The sequence below is a fragment of the Chiloscyllium plagiosum genome, unplaced genomic scaffold (assembly GCF_037043375.1).
Source record: "Chiloscyllium plagiosum isolate Xiang-an unplaced genomic scaffold, Cpla_swu_hap1 HiC_scaffold_22, whole genome shotgun sequence".
Classification (NCBI taxonomy): Eukaryota; Metazoa; Chordata; class Chondrichthyes; order Orectolobiformes; family Hemiscylliidae; genus Chiloscyllium; species Chiloscyllium plagiosum.
In genome coordinates, this window is record NW_028270160.1 from 44,800,669 (window position 1) to 44,818,559 (window position 17,891).

General features: G+C 39.8%; 1 protein-coding gene across 1 annotated transcript in view; it reads right to left on the reverse strand.

Annotated features, from left to right (window-relative positions):
• cpeb3 (cytoplasmic polyadenylation element binding protein 3) overlaps window positions 1-17,891 on the reverse strand; it is a 119,887-nt gene that overhangs the window by 12,237 nt on the left and 89,759 nt on the right. The window contains 3 exon segments of the mRNA XM_087998999.1: window positions 4,899-5,080; window positions 8,500-8,614; window positions 9,300-9,418. Coding sequence (XP_087855125.1) covers window positions 4,899-5,080; window positions 8,500-8,614; window positions 9,300-9,418 — 416 coding nt within the window.

Below are 17,891 nucleotides of genomic sequence, written 5' to 3' on the forward strand. Positions count from 1 at the left end.
CACAGAGACAGGCACTTTGGCCCAAACTGGTCCATGCCAATCAAAATGTCCATCCAGCTAACCCCATTTCCCTGCACTTGGCCCAAATCCTTCTAAATTTTTCATATCCACGTATTTGTCCAAATGCCTTTTAAAATCTTGTTAATACAACCACCTCAACCACTTCTGCTGGCAGCTCATTCCATACCTGTACCACCCTATGTAAAAAAGTTTCCACTCTAACCTTAAACTGATGCTCTTGATTCCCCAACCCTGGCAAAAAGACTGAGCACATTCACCCTGTCCATGCCTCTCATGATCTTGTACACTTCTATAAGATCCACTCTCAGTCTCCAACGTCTTAGAGAAAAAATTCTTAGCTTATACAACTCTCCCTATACCCTTGAGTGCTGGCAACATCCTTGTAAATTTCTTCTGCATTCTTTCCAGCTTAATAACATCCTTCCTATAAAAAGGTGACCAAAACCTTTGGGGGCAGCACGGTGGCGCTGTGGTTAGCACTGCTGCCTCACAGCGCCAGAGACCTGGGTTCAATTCCCGCCTCAGGCGACTGACTGTGTGGAGTTTGCACATTCTCCGTGTCTGCGTGGGTTTCCTCCGGGTGCTCCGGTTTCCTCGCACAATCCAAAAATGTGCAGGTTAGGTGAATTGGCCATGCTAACTTGCCCGTAGTGTTAGGTGAAGGGGTAAATGTAGGGGAATGGGTCTGGGTGGGTTACGCTTTGGTGGGTCGGTGTGGACTTGTTGGGCTGAAGGGCCTGCTTCCACACTAAGTAATCTAATCTAAAAACACAACACAATACTCCCAAGTGCAGCCTCACCAACATCCTGTACAACTGCAACTTAACTTCCCAACATGTATACTTAATGCCCTGACTGATGAAGGCCAGTGTGCCAAATAAATGCCTTCTTCACTGTCCTGTCTACCTGTGACTCCACTTTCAGAAAACCGTGCACCTAAACTCCAAGATCCTTCAGTCCCACTACACTTCTTAAAGCCATACCATTCACCATTAAACTCCTACCTTGATTTGACTTTCCAAAATGTTTTATCTACATTAAACTCCATTTACTATTTCTCGGCCCTCTTCCCTAGATGATCAAGGTCCTGCTGCAATTTCGGACAACCTTCCGCACTGTCCACAACACCACCTATTTTAGCATCATTTGCAAACTGCCTTGTACATTCTCATCCAAATCACTGATATAGACAACAAAAAGCAATGGGCCCAGCACTGACCCAGGCTCCAATCCAACAAGCATCCTTCCACTATTACCCTCTGCTTCCTACCATCAAGCCAATTGTGTATCCAATTTGCCAGCTCCTCCTGGATTCCATGCAATCTAACCTTCCAGAGCAGCCTACCGTGTAGAATCTCAAAGGCCTTGCTGAAATCCATATAGAGTACGTCTACCCCCCTGCCCTCGTCAACCTTTCTGGTTACTTCATCAAAGAACTCAAACAAATTTGAGGTATGATCGCTCATGCACAAAGCCATGCTAACTATTCCTAATCAAATCCCTGTCATCCAAATATATGTATATCTTATCCCTCAGAATCTTCTCAAGTAACTTACCTACCACAGATGTTAGGAACTATAGACTAGTCAGCCTATGTATTCCTTTACAGCCCTTCTTGAATAAAGCCACAACACTCGCTACCATCCAATCTTACAGGACATCACCCGTGGCTAACAGTGATGCAAAGCTATCAGCCAGGGCTCCCACAATTTCTTCGAGATTCTTGCAGTGTTGCTGGCTATATCGGGTCAGGGCCAGGAGATTTATCCATCTTTGTACATTCTAACACATCCAACACCACCTCTATTGTGATATGGACTGTCCTCAAGATATGACTACTAACTTCTCGAAGTTTGCAAGTCTTCATGTCATTCTCCACAGTAAACATAGGAGAAATATGCATTGAGATCCATGACCATCTCCTGCAGTTCCACATATACATTTCTACTTTGGTCCTTGAGGGGCCCTATTCTCTTTCTAGTTATTCTTTTTCCTTGGATTCACCCTAATCTTCCCAGCCAAGGCCATGTTCAGTAAACCCCTGTACACCTACATACCTGCAGGGAATCCCTTAATCCCAGCTGCCTGTACCTGTGCCAGTGCAGTGCACTTCACTTCATCTATCAACATAACAAGGGTAAGCAATGGCAGATGGTGGAATTTGAATTCAATAATCATCTGGAAATAAGAGTCTAATGATGACCGTGAAACCATTGCTAATTGTCAGGAAAAACCCATCTGGTTCACTAATATCCTTCAGCTATGGAAATCTGCCATCCTCACCTGGTCTGGCCGACAGATGACCCACAGCAATGTGCTTGACTCAATCGCCCTCTGGGCAATAAATGCTGGCCTGGCCAATGACATCCATACCCAGTGAACACAAAATAACCCTTACGTTCCTTTCTCTCTCCTATACTTCAGATAGCTTCCCCTTAATGTGCAAATAAACAGATGCATTTCAGATTTAATACATAAATTGATAACCATAAGCAGTTATTGCAGGCTGTTTGACCTTTTTACAGAGAAATATCTGGAATATAGATCTATTTTAATAATTTGTTTTAAATTAGAATGGGCTCATGAAGGTTTATAACTCTACTTTCATCTATATGTTGCAACCACTGAGACAAGGAGAAATGTGCATGAGTCAGACAATAAAGATGTGTTTCTACAATGACCGGGAGATAATTAATTTATTCTCGTCTCATCTACACATTTAGTTTACAGTTTGACAAAAGATCATTGATCAGCAACATTCATTCAGCTTCTCTCCACAGATGCTGCTCAGAATTTCCAGCCTTTTCTACTGAACTTTGCTGCTAACTTGCATATTAAACAGATCACCTCCAAGATAAAGCAGCCCAATGACGTAAATCTAGTCTTGTCTCACTGAAATATTCACAGTATGTCTTCAGAAAGATCAGAGAAGTGGGGATGTGTAAAGAGTAGTTAGGATCATAAAAATCCTATTATTATATCCCTGGGTTACCTTACTGTCTGATGTTTCATTGCACAATATCAGCAAACTCATTAATGCAAAGAATGGAGCTGGTTATGGGAATAACCTGCACTGTCATTACCCAGACAAGCACATTCCAAACATTGCAATAACTTATATACCAGAAATAATTACAATTACCAGCTCTTTTACAATTGAATTCAAACAGAGTATCTGAACGTGTTAATTAATATCATAATAGTTGTTGGAATACATACACAATAATTCTGGCTGAAGTAAAATATGGAGAAAAGTGGAGACTGTGGAGGCATGTTCTAGAAAACAGTGAGATTCTGATCTGTAAACATCTGTCATGCATGCAGCCTCACATGATCATATGCGCAAAGATGAGACAGATTCAAATCAAGTTTTTTTTTTAAAAAGTAGTAAAGTTCAATTTAAAACGTCTATTGTGATAATCCAAAAATTCTACTCCTAAATCATCAAATAAGCAGCAAAATTTACTTTTCAAGGACGAAACAATATTTTGCTTGCATCTCTTGGGTGAATTGTTAGCACTAAATGAAAATGAGCTAGTTGGACACCCTGCAGCATGTAATGAATTGAATAAACTGGATTCTTTGATTTAAACTTCACCAACAAAGATGGTGCATATGTTGCATAATCCGGGTAAGCACTAAATTATGCTTTCAGATGATACACAGTAACTTTACTACAATTAACATAGACTAGAGGCAATATCTACATTAAATACCCCTGAACAAAGTCAAGAGATACCCACAGCACCACAGAGACCGGTTTGTGCATATCTCATATCAATGAATAAATATTGCTTTAAGTTGCATACATAGATATCAGCTATGGCCCAGTTGGTGGCAGTCTTGCAGTTTGCGCAGTTCAAGTCCCACCCCAGAGACTGGAATACAGTATTCTAGAATGACACTTCAGTGCAGCACTGGGGATGCGCTCTCTTTTAGGTTAGAATCAAGGCCACTTGTTCCCTCAGGTAAATGTGAACGATCCCATGGCACTATTCTGAAGAAAAACAACGTCCTCCCTGATGCCCAGTCTAATAATCCCTCAACCAACTTCACGAAAACAAATGATCTGGTCATTTACTTCATTGCTGCTGTTTGACGTTGTTGTACCTAAATTAGTTGCATCATTACTGCACTTTAGGAATATTTTATTTGGTACAAGTTGCTTTGGGATACCTAATGAAATGAATAAATGTAACTTTTCTGTTTTTTTTCTGTGCCACGTACCAAGCAATTATCAATGCTTTGACCATATACACTTGTTTTTGCATCTAAAGCAAAACCATTTATTCCCACTTCAACCATATCTATAAAGTATATCCATAATTTCAATACATTTAAATTGAGACATAGACTGCAAGATGCCACTATCCCAGTTTTGAAGGAGCTGTGCAGATCAGACAACATTCAGATCTCTAGACTTAACTACTTGTCTGAGGTCATTAGAGAACAGTGAGTACCGTTATCTTTACTTGGTACTTTACAGTATGCTCATGTGCTCATAAGTGTAGGTTATCTGACCTATTAAAATCCATTTCCATTGGAAATGTGCTTGTCTATATATGAAAATAGGGTCACAAAGACCAAATTTTCCAAACAAAGAGCAAACTTTGGTGTTTTGCAGGGCAATAAAACTGAGACAAACTTACCAAAATTTTTGTCAACCAGAGGTGTTAAAAATCAATGGAGTACAGCATTTATTGAATAGACAAGGACAGCATTTATTCACAGAAAGCTGCAATAATGCTCTAGACTTCCACTATCAAAGACTATGTTTTAACATTCATTCATACTGATGCCAGTTACAAAAAGTGATGCAAATCATCCTTCGATCTACAATAACGTCCAGTCAGCTGGCACTGCAATAATTCACTCACCCGTTTATCAATGTCTCCATGCTGGAGCTGTACGAAGCGAGCACTGATAGCAGCAATGTAGCTCTGCTGATTGGAGAAAGCCACTCTACCAGCACCCTTTGGGTACTTCAGTTCAGGGTCTGTATCAATGCCCGCATAGCAGACTCCTCCATACAACCGATCCATGATCATAGCCAATTCAACTGGAAGGAAAATATAAAATCCTAAGCTTCCAAGACCATTTCCAAATCTTCTCCCTATATAATTTGCATGATGTAATAACACTGTTCTTCTAAATCACAGTCATTACAGAAGGATACACAATTACATTCCTCCAATTTCTTCATCAGACCTAAATACGTCTTACATTGCACATTTATTTGTAGATAGGTCATAATTGAGGTGTGTAAGTCAAAATGCAACTATAAACAAAATGTGATGCAAAACTAAACCATTTTTCAAAGGGAAAAACAATCTTGTTCTTGAAAAATCATGTCTGAGAATCCAAAAATATGTAGATTTAAATTCTAGGAACAAAGCTGCATCATTCAATTTGGATGCATTTAGTCAGACCCCAGTCAAGATATGGACCTGCAGTACAAGAGTAGCATCAATGTCCTTCACATAAAGGACTAAAATTTTCAGTCTTGTTTGTTCCTTGTATTTACCTTCCCCAAGGACAGGATTTCTTCCAGTCTCAGCTGGATTATGGAAAGAAAAAAGGTGAGTGGAAAAATATTTGGTTAGCAACTACATTCATTTACCCATACTATCCAAACAAGTATCCTGAAAAAAATGTTAGAGTGGCAGATAAACAGGATCCATTGAAATGGCCGTAGACTAGACTATTTCCACTAGTTTTCTGAATGATTCCAGCAACATTTTTATAGACATCAAAAATATTTGGGTTGGGCAATGGAGAACATTGGAAAGAGGAAAACAAAAGAGAATCAGAATAACTGCAGCTACCAAAGAAATGGGCTGCACCAGTTTAAGGCAGCTCACCACCATCTTCTCTAGAGCATTAGGAATGAGCAATAAATGCTGGCCCAGCCAGTGAAGCTCACTTTCATGAACTATTTTAAAAAAACTTTGTGAATTAGTTTACATTTAAATTTTGCAAGCTGCTCATCATTCATTATAAAAGTAAAAGTTATTCTAGTCTTGTGAAAATGACAATATCTATGTTTTGATTTTTATATCAGTATTTGCAAAATCCAGATTTTAAAAACCAATCCTGCCAAACCTGCTCAATAATTCAAAACACAACTGCTGTAATGTAGATTTTGTACAAAAAGAATCTCTAAATCAAAAATATTGCTTTAATTAGGAAACACAATGTTTTATTCTCTATATTGATAAACATGTTTCTAAAACTATTAGTTCATCCATAAAGCATCAAACGCCAATGAGCAGGGAAAATAACTCAGTTACTTTGCTGAGAACAGAAAACAAAAACAAAATTAATCTTCAGAATGCATGAATGACTTGTTTACAACAGCACAACATGGATTTACATTTGAATTGTGTGCTTCCACTTGTACAGATATATTTTAAGTCAATGTTCCAATTACAGGATGTGTTACACTTTGTTTAAAAAAAGTACTGGGAGAAACTAAAGATAGCATTCATTTTTCTTGTGCGGAATGCAATTTCACATTTAGCATCTAGTTACAATAGAGACCATTTTTAAAATCTTAAACTGTGAGGGAGCAGATCTGTCCAAGTGGCGCTGTGTAAAGAGCTGGGGACAGTTGATATCAATACTTTATTGTTTGTCGCCAGTATAATTGCTGCTTGTCCCAAGGCAACACTCCAAAATTTCACCTACCTCACTCTCCCTGTCCCCGGAGACCAAAGTGATATTGAGTCAGTTTAACTTGTGAATTTAAAATGTACTGTTGGACAAAATTATTTTGGGTGTGACCTGGACAAATATTCTGTTCTAAATTAACGTGACAGCCGGTATTTAATACTCAACGATGGACTCTAAAACTGCACTGACATCCTTGTAGCAGCTATTATTTCTAAATTATAAATATGCAACACTTCCAAGAAACATTTTTGGTTTGAAAGCAGATTCACAAGCAACTACTTTGGAAAAGCCAAGTGCTGTTAAAATGCAAAGTTTACACAGGTTGCACTGGTGAGTAGGGGAGAGGAGGAAAAATTCTCAGACTCTCTCTGTCCTGAAAATAAATGTCAACCCTTTAATAATATCTAAATTTATCCCTACCGCAAACAGTGTGCATGGATCTTTAAATACTTTTCCAGCATTAAAAATGATTTTATTTGGAATATTTGTATTTTCTATCCCTGTACCCAACACACTAGCCAACACTTTCATTTCCTTCAAAAATCCATTATATCGTTTTGCTCCACCCCCCCCCCAACCCCAACCATCATAATGCACATATCCTCTCTGCCACTGTCCTTTCCCCCTACTGCTTCCTGTCAGGACCTTTCTTTCTTATTTGATGGAAAAATTGTACCACAAAAGAAAAAATGGTTACTGCAACCCATTTTATGCACTCAGTAGACCTGAGCCACTGAAACTTTCCTGCTGGGCTTCCACTCTCTCTAACTTGTGCTTATTATTGTAAGCCCTCATAACTCCTTGTTGAATGCTTACTGCTCAACAAGGAGTGATGCAGGCTCTGATGCTAATACCAGTTTCCAACATGGGTGCATATGATCAAAAATAGCTTTCAAATTTAAAGAGTACAAAAGGAAAATGTAACTAAAAGGAAAGATGACAATTGTCTGATTTTAAAAACCATATGCACCATTAAAATTCCAAACATCTCAATGTCCTAATTGAGTAAACTGCTTCATGCACAAATATCTTCCCATTTTGTTTCCAAAATGTAGCAAGGGCATTGGCAGCTATTACTCAGTCAAGCCAAACAATACATTCCCATCAGGATCCATCCTCCCCATCTCCAAATAAAGGCTATAAATTGTTTGGAAGAAAACTGATTTTTATACAAGTATGACAGAAAATTTGAGAAAGTGATGTATTTTGTAATTCAGATAATATTCTTTCAGGAGAAGTACTAAATACAGCTAACATACTAATTCTTCCATCTGAAAGCTATATGGAACCAAAATATCAATGTCAATATGTACAATAAACCTCAAAGTAAACAAAATGGTATTACTCAGAGGTCAGGCAGCATCTGAAGTCAATGTTTTAGATTAGTGAGCTTTCTTCAGAAGTCAGCCTAAGTAGTAACTTGCTGAAAATGTGTTGCTGGAAAAGCGCAGCAGGTCAGGCAGCATCCAAGGAACAGGAGAATCGACGTTTCGAGCATAAGCCCTTCTTCAGGAAAGAAGGGGGGCTTATGCCCGAAACATCGATTCTCCTGTTCCTTGGATGCTGCCTGACCTGCTGTGCTTTTCCAGCAACACATTTTCAGCTCTGATCTCCAGCATCTGCAGCCCTCACTTTCTCTCTAAGTAGTAACTTGGCATGTCTGCATAGATAATATCAGGACAACACATCATCATATTCAAACTAAGCACCAGGAGTTGCATACAGACAAAAAAGTGTTCTGAAATTCACATTCTAAATTTCAGAGAACAAACTAGTTTGCTGGGAACTTGCTTCATCTTTACTTACCAGCTCGAAGAGGTCTGGGAACTCCTCCCACAAAGATAGTCTTCCTGGGATCCAGAGGTTGGGAACCATCCATCACAAAATCACTGTCACTCAGGTTCCACGGTCGAATTTGAACCTTTAAAAGAAACAAAGTTTTGCTGAATCAATTTTGGATACCATTTGGATTTAAAAACTCAAGCATCCTAAGTATGAACATTGTAATAACAGGCTCCAATTTCAATTTACATTGTTTAATTTGTAAATGAGTCAGTCAGCATGAAACAGAGAACAATGCATTGCCATTTTTTCAAAAAAAATGAACATAATAAGCATTTGCCCGTGAAAGCATGCGTACTTTGTACTAAATTATTGGGTTTACATCAATACAAAACTCCTGCGGTACAAAAATGTGATAAAGCTGCAGTGATAACAAAAATCTGCAATCATTGAGTACTTCCTTTTATTTTGTAGAAAGCAGAACACAATTAGTCAACAAAAAAAATACAGTGATCACCTGCAGGAAACAAATGCCAAGCTGCTTTGTATTTGCTTATTGCTCCGAAATCAACAAAAATTTAATTATGCAGTTCACCATTTATTAACCAATCCTCAAGATCCAGTCTTCAGATTTTACAGAAAGTAAGATCCATCAGTAAATATAGATAATCAATATGATACAGCACGTATTTGAATTTAACAGAAGGATGGGAGGAGAGATAGGTGATGGAGGAGCAGATAGCTAAATAATTCCCAGGTTTGATGGCTCATGAAATGACAAAGAGAACAGATGGTGAGCAGAAGCAAGCTGCAGATCCATTTACCGGTTTGTCCTTGATAGTGGGGCTGGAAACACACAGGTATAGCTTTCCATCTTCCTCAATACATGCATCTATCAAAGCTTGCACAGAGCTTTCCTCTTGAAATAGAAGGAAGGCATAGCCTATGAGGGTGTAAAAAAAAAACAAAAGCAATAAATCTATTGCTGAAGCAAATACTGCAATAATTTACATTTTCATAACTCGCCCCAAGGTATTTTAAGAAAATTCAAACAGTACGACCCAGAATTAATAAGCTGGTTAATGGTCCAGTCCAACTTATTGGCTTAAAATGTTCTAAAAGCAGGAAAGAGTATCAAGGAAAACAGTATTAAGAGGCAAAATGATAGAAACTTGTCACCTAAGTGATGATTACCAGGAAGTGAGGATGCACTAGATTTACTGTGAAAGTAGTCTGTAGGCTATCGGTTATAATGTGGAGTTAGAAAGTGTGAGAGAGATTGCGTGAGGCAAGGCCGTAGACAGATCAGGAAAGGAGAGCAAGTAAGGTTAGCAAGGACTAGGAGGTAAATTAGGCAATTGTGGATTAGCTTAATGGCAATGGTTGTTGAACCAATGAGGTTTACACAAAGGACAATCCAGAGGTGACTGGAGGTCAAAAAGTCTAACAATATTTTTAAAAGAAAAAAATCAAAGACAGGGCTACTAATACATTCTAAAATTTATTCTTTTCTTTTAGAAAGGATAGAACTTTACTATTCATTGGATTTAAACTGAAACAGTTCCTCAAATTTAAGTGCATGCTTGAAATTGCTTCTTCTAAAAATAATGTATAAGTTAATTTTTAAAAATCAGTTTCCAGATTGCACAAGTATAGCTAGGAAGGACCATCTGGCCTTTTTGTTCCATAAATGCCCCAAACTAATCTTCAGCTGCTATGCTGTCAGAGGAAAAATTCATTTTCAGGCCTCTATCTCAGTCTAACAGCAAACACTAATGCTTAATGCAATGAAGCTCCCGAGAAGGCAGGGAGCTGGATGCAGCAAAACGTGGCGGTGTGTCAGATGTGGGTACGTTCTGGTAAGACATTACTTCATCTACTCATGCTCCAATAGCTCAGACAACCTTTCTGCAGGCATACTAGTGTATTTTATTGTTCTGCAAATGGTGATGTTAAAGCTCGTCTCAACAATTTTAACCTTATCCTTCTCTTCCTGCTGTCAATGAGACACAAGACGTAGAACAGGAGGCAGGAACAGAGGATATGTCCAACTTTACATCTTTACTGACCCAAAGTACTCGTCCCAGACAGAGATAACGAACATAAGAACATAGTGGAGTTGATCATTAAATCCCTCGAGTCAGCTCCACTATTCAACCAGATCACAACTTAGCATCTCCATTTACTTTCCCATTTTAAAGTATTTAAAATTTGCTGTTGATACAAACACCTCCCCCCCACCCACTCCCCTGATTTAAGTAATTCATGTAGATTGTAAATAACTGATGCCCAAGGACTCACCCAATAAGACCTCATTAGTTAGAACCTGTTAGCACATAAAATGTCCAATTTATTCTTACACACCGTCTGTCCATTAAAATCAATCCCCAATCCACAGCAGTATATTATCAAAACCCATGGGTCCTAATTATGATCAATAACCTCTTGTGTGACTTCTCAAGTGCTTTTGAAAATCTAATGACATTATATCCATTTATTCATTTTACTAGTTACATCCTCAAAAAAAAAAAATGAAATTCACTTTCATTAATCCATCTTGCTTCTACCGGTACCTTGGGTTCATGTCACAATACAGGTGACCACCATTGCACTATGCACACACACAGACACTCCTATACATACACACACATACACAGACAAGTGCACACACTCTTACACTCACATGCATCCTCTCACAGACTTAGACCATTTTACACTCACACACATACACTCTCATAGAGTCATAGAGATGTACAGCATGGAAACAGGCCCTTCAGTCCAACCCGTCCATGCAGACCAGATATCCCAACCCAATCTAGTCCCACCTGCCAGCACCCGGCCCATATCCCTCCAAACCCTTCCTATTCATATACCCATCCAAATGCCTCTTAAATGTTGCAATTGTACCAGCCTCCACCACTTCCTCTGGCAGCTCATTCCATACACGTACCACCCTCTGCGTGAAAGAGTTGTCCCGTGGGCCTCTTTTATATCTTTCCCCTCTCACCCTGAACCGATGCCCTCTAGTTCTGGACCCCCCCGACCCCAGGGAAAAGACTTTGTCTATTTATCCTATCCATGCCCCTCAATTCTGTAAACCTCTATAAGGTCACCCCCTCAGCCTCCGACACTCCAGGGAAAACAGCCCCAGCCTGTTCAGCCTCTCCCTGTAGCTCAAATCCTCCAACCCTAGCAACATCCTTGTAAATCTTTTCTGAACTCTTTCAAGTTTCACAACATCTTTCCGATAGGAAGGAGACTAGAATTGCATGCAATATTTCAACAGGGGCCTAACCAATGTCCTGTACAGCCACAACAGGACCTCCCAACTCCTGTACTCAATACTCTGACCAATAAACGAAAGCATACGAAACGCCTTCTTCACTACCCTATCTATCAGCGACTCCCCTTTCAAGGAGCTATGAACCTGCGCTCCCAGGTCTCTGTTCAGCGACACTCCCTAGGACCTTACCATTAAGTGTATAAGTCCTGCTAAGATTTGCTTTCACAAAATGCAGCACCTCTCATTTATCTGAATTAAACTCCATCTGCCACTTCTCAGCCCATGGGCCCATCTGGTCCAGATCCTGTTGTAATCTGAGGTAACCCTCTTCGCTGTCCACTACACCTCCAATTTTGGTATCATCTGCAAACTTACTAACTGTACCTCTTATGCTCGCATCCAAATCATGCACCCTCTCACTCACAACCCCCCCACCCCAGACAGACAGGCAGAGACACACACACACACACATATATATACATATAAGTTTGTGGGGTAAATTTGTACTTGCAGAGTTTACATTGTACTTTGCTCAAAAACTGCATGAATCCATGTAAGACTCTGTTAACTCACTTTTTAAGATTAGAATCAGACTAAACATTATGGCACAGACAGGGAACACATGGGGCTAACACCTTCAACATATTATCTGGCTGACACCAATTGTTACAGTTAACCTGAGAATGTAACTTTTTTTTAAAAAGAGGTTGTGTGATTTACAAAAGAAAGAAGTGAAACTACCATGGTATTCTAACAGATGAAAGACTTAACAAACAATCAAGGTATTTTTCAATGTATAATTTCAGTTACATCACACTGTAAACTTTTGCTATAAAGGCTGTGTCTTACAAATGCGACTTACACAACCACCTGAAACAGCGATCTAAAAGCTGGTGCTTCCAATTCAACCTGTTGGACTAGCCTGGTGTTGTGTGATTTTTTACCTTTGTATACCCCAGTCCAACACCGGCATCTCCAAATCATGACATCAAAATAGGTAGGAAAATATGTTGTAAGAAATACATAAGGAGGTTATAGCAGAACATAGGTTGAGTGAGTGGACAAAACTTTGACAGAAGGAGAGTAATGTGTGAAAATGTAAAGTTATTCAATCTGGCAGGAGTGTATTACTTAAATGGAGCAGAGTGCCAGGTGGTGATCCAGTGCATGAATCTCAAAGTTAGCATGCAGGTACAGCATAATGAAGAATGCTAATGGGACGCTATCCTTTATTACTAGAGGGATTGAACATACAAGAACAATGTGCTTCAGTTATATGAGGCATTGTTGAGATCATGTCTCAGATATGGTGTGCAGTTTGGGCTCCTTATTTAAGGATGGAAATGCACTAGAGGCAATTCAGGGGAAGTTTACTAGATTGGTACCTGTAGCGAGTATGCAGATATGTTGGGGGCTGGGCTTGTTTTTCCTCCAAAATTTAGCAGAATGAGGGGGCACTTGTTTGAAGTGTGTAAGATCCAGAATAGTCTCAACAAGGTGAACATGAAAATAACATTTCCACTGTGGGTCAGTCCAGAACAAGGGGGCATGGTTATAAATGAAGAGTTGCCTTTTCGGGGATTTTTAAAAAATCTCTTCACCCCCACCTCTCCCCACCCTTGCACCCACCCATCCAGTGCCATCACTCAGAGGACTCAGGATTGTGCAACTTTGAAACCTTCTGCTTTAGAAGGGACTTGCAATGAGTAGTACAGAGACCACAGTATTTATTTATATATACAAAGTACTTGATGTGCAGTCTGACCTGTATTACTTCTGTAGTCACATATTCTGTTGCTTTGGACATTTATCAACAATCTACCACCTTTCAAAAACTTTACCATGTGGTTGAAATATTTGAAGTGCAAAATTTAGACACCCAGCAACTAGTGTCCAATGGAAGTACACAGAATAGATAGATTGTGGCGGACTGCAACATACCCAATAGGCTTCTTCTGTACATTGCTCCAAACTGCTTAACTGAATCTGCAGCTCATGTGATCCTGCGCTCCCAGAAACTGGCACCTACACTAGCCTTGCCCTGGCTGAAAACTGCTCCTGCCTAATGACAAACTATTACTTTACGAGGCTCCTGCCTCAAGTACCCTTCAAACCTCACTGTCAGGATCTGGTAGCTGTTGAGAAGCAAGGTCAAGTGATGGTGTTTCTCCATCATCATCTTCTTATCTTACCACCACTACTGGGCAAGTTGCAGTTTTGAGTACCTGAACAGAGAAATATGCACAGATAGGGATGTGATGAAGTAAAGAGTGAAAACAAAGAGGTGCACATTGGCACCATTTGCAAATTAGAAGAGATTGTAAAACAAGAGGACCAAGTATGAGCATACAGTCATCCGCATAGGGGCTCAGACCTTCCACTGATCTTAGCATTGGCTGCTCAAATGATGGTCAGCATTGTCTTCAACAAAAGAATAAAGGCATGCCTTCTGCTGGTTAGCACCTGCCACTCCCAGTTACCTTGTCTTGCAAGACAAAGAAAGTGGGTCAGTTAGTGTGGCACAATCTGTTCAGATAATGTTGGTACTGTCACTGAAAGGTTGGAAGTATGTACATGATAGAGGTGTGAGGCTTGCAGCAATGTTAAGAACATGAGGAGTTCAAATGATCAATGTTAACTAAGAGGCACAAATAAAGTTAATGCCTTTTAAACGTTGTAATTGTACTGGCCTCCACCACTTCCTCTGGCAGCTCATTCCATACACATACCACCCTCTGTGAAATCGGTGCCCCGTAGGTCTCTTTTATATCTTTCCCCTCTCACCCTAAACCTATGCCCTCTAGTTCTGGACTCCCCGACCCCAGGGAAAAGACTTTGCCCATTTACCCTATCCATGCCGCTCATGATTTTATAAACCTCTAGAAGGTCACCCCTCAGCCTCTGATGGTCCAGGGGAGACAGCCCCAGCCTAGTCAACCTCTCCCTATAGCTCAAATCCTCCAACCTTGGCAACATCCTTGTAAATCTTTTCTGAAGCCCTTCAAATTTCACAACATCCTCCCGATAGGAAGGAGACCAGAACTACATGCAATATTCCAAAAGTGGCTGAACCAATGTCCTGTACAGCTGCAACGTGACTTCACAACTCCTGTACTCAATACCCTGACCAATAAAGGAAAGCATACCAAATGCCGCCTTCACTATCCTGTCTACCTGCGACTCTACTTTCAAGGAGCTATGAACCTGCACACCATTGTCTCTTAGTTCAGCAACACTCCCTAGGACCTTACCATTAAGTGTATAATCCTGCTAAGATTTGCTTTCCCAAAATGCAGCACCTCGCATTTACCTTGATTAAATTCCATCTGCCACTTCTTAGCCCATTGTCTCATTTGATCAAGATCCCGTTGTAATCTAAAGGTAACCTTCCTCACTGTCCACTACACCGCCAATTTGGTGTCATCAGCAAACTTACTAACTATACCTCTTGTGCTCACATCCAAATCATTTATATAAATGATGAAAAGTAGTGGATCCTCTACCGATCCTTGTGGCACTCCACTGGTCACAGGCCTCCAGTCTGAAAAACAATCCTCCACCATCACCCTCTGTCTTCTACCTTTGAGCCAGTTCTGTATGAGAAGACATTACTGATGGTTGAAAAATGGGAATGAGGGGTGGTGAGCATTAGTGAAACACATTCATATTTTCGGATCACATGGAAAAATTGGATGATATGGAATAGTTTGCATATTTTCTGGGTTAAAACAGTCTCATGAAGGAGCAGAGTCAACAAATTGCAGGTGTTAGCCACCTATTGTTGAAAGAAAAATCAAGTGGCTTTGAGAAAATAGCCCAGCAAAGTCCTCAAGGAAATATGACTTACAATCCTCTATGCTAATGCTTGCCAGAATCTGGACTTAAAATTCTGTTTTACAGACCCAGGATTCAGTTAGCAAGACATTCTGGAGGCTGAAAGCCTCTCTCCTCATGCGCTGTTCCCAGTAGAAGGGCTTGTGAATCTGATAAGAGTTTCCAAATATCAGTATTTATAACTACCTTAAAAGAAACCTTAAAAGCTGGACTGACTACATTCTAAAGACTGATATCCAGGTTCAGTGCATTCAGAACTATAGTTCTACCATCAGTCTATGGCTGCCTGCAATTCGACTTCATCAACAGGAAGTTCAGTGAATGGGCGAAGTCATCGTCTTTCATCCTTCACATCCAGCCCCTTGGCCAACAGGAGTTGCTTTCTCCATTTTGTTTTTGTCCCCAAAAAAAAAACAGTATCAGCTTTGTTATTTTTAGTGTCTTTGTTTGGGATTAACGGAGGTCAAGTTTTATTTCCCAACATAGACATTAATCAGTGCTTTCCACTTGCTTTAAGAATAAATATTGTTTGCTATAAATGGATTATTTCTAGTTACGAAAGAAACATCGTGAAAAAAGTCTTTTGTTGTGGATCAATGGGCCATTTTGGCAATTGAATTGACACATTTATACTATTGGACCAACTGGTGGTGTAGTGGGACTGGGCTATCACGCATTCTTCCTGTCAACCCACCCTCCTCCCTGACCTATCACTTCCATCCCCACCCCATTCATCTATTGTATTCAATGCTACTTTATCCCCACCCCCACTCTCCTCTCATTTATCTCTCCAGCCTGCAAGCTCCCTGCCTCTATTCCTGATGAAGGGCTTTTGCCCAAAACGTCGATTTTCCTGCTCCTCAGATGCTGGCTGAACTGCGGTGCTTTTCCAGCACTGCTCTAATCTAAAATTGTTATAGTTATACACAAAGTGATGCAGTTGACAGTATGTCCTTGACTTCTTATGAATGCTCACTGAATGTCTTATGGCCCTATATCCAGGTCAATAGCTTTGACTCTTCATACTGACAGTCATACCTATCCAGTCTGAGGGTCTTCAAATTTCTCTAGAGGGCTTTGTAGTATCTTATGGATAGCACATCTCTCCTCCTTTATAGCTTCTTGACCAAAGCTTTCATCCAGTAATACAAAATCTAGGAGCCTCTCCCATGGTGTGGATTCTTATGTCTTTTCCCCATCAGAATCAGTTATGAGTTGACAACCAGTATCTGCTGCAGCCATGATGCACCATCCTATTTTTCCAGTCATTCATTGTTTGGTCACTTGCCTGCGCATGCTGCTTACAAATCTATGCCCTCCTGAAGATCCTGAACTAGATTTAATTGTTGCTTACTTTTCAGTTCTTGACCCTCTACGAAGGCATGCAGCTGCTCAACTGCTTAGTTAATGCTGACTACCCACATGGTAATGAGCAAGGGGCTGAAGACTTGAGCAATACCTGCCTTGGAAGCAGTAGGTCTAGGTTGACCATACATTGTAATTCTGTTGTGTGTTTTTGGATGTAACGGAGAATCAATTTGGTCAATTCTATTGTTTCAGTATTCAGATCATTTCAGAGGTTAGAAACTACGATGCAAATGTTAATCTCTCAAAGCCAGTCAACACTTTACTTCAGTGTAACATTACATTACTATTAAATTTACACATAAGTTGTCTCATATTATATCATTTGGGGACCAAAAACACTGCAGAGATTTGGAGTTGTGGTCTACTATATAGTCAAAATACACTGACATTAATTGAGGTCCAGTAATCATCATTGAAATCTGCTCAATTCTTCTGGTCAGCACAGTAATTTTACAGTCCACCCAAAGGTCAGGAACACAAAAAGCTAAATTTCAGTCGAGTTTGTGCTGATTTGGTTTCTTCTCAACCACCTCTTCTACTTTTCTCAGTTTTCCATCACAAAGAGATAATTGCAGGAGTTCCACCCTCCCTTCTAGCTAGAGAAAGCTTACTGCAAAATATCAAAGAGAAAGGATAAAAAGACAGCAGACGTTTAAAAACTCTAAACGAAGTGGAATGTAGAAGAAATCTGAGTGAGAATTTCTCATTCAACATTTACTTTTTCTACAAGTTTCATCCAAGATAAAGCAGATTTGCTGAATAAATGCACAATATATTTTTTTTTACAATACCCCCAACTTTAGTCAACATGCAATCAGGATTATCAAGCTCAGAGAATGAAGGTTTTTACCTCAGCAACATTTTAATAAACTTAAAAGTTGTTTTCCAATGCCAGGTTAAAAATGAAGCCCAGGTTGCAAGGACACAAATA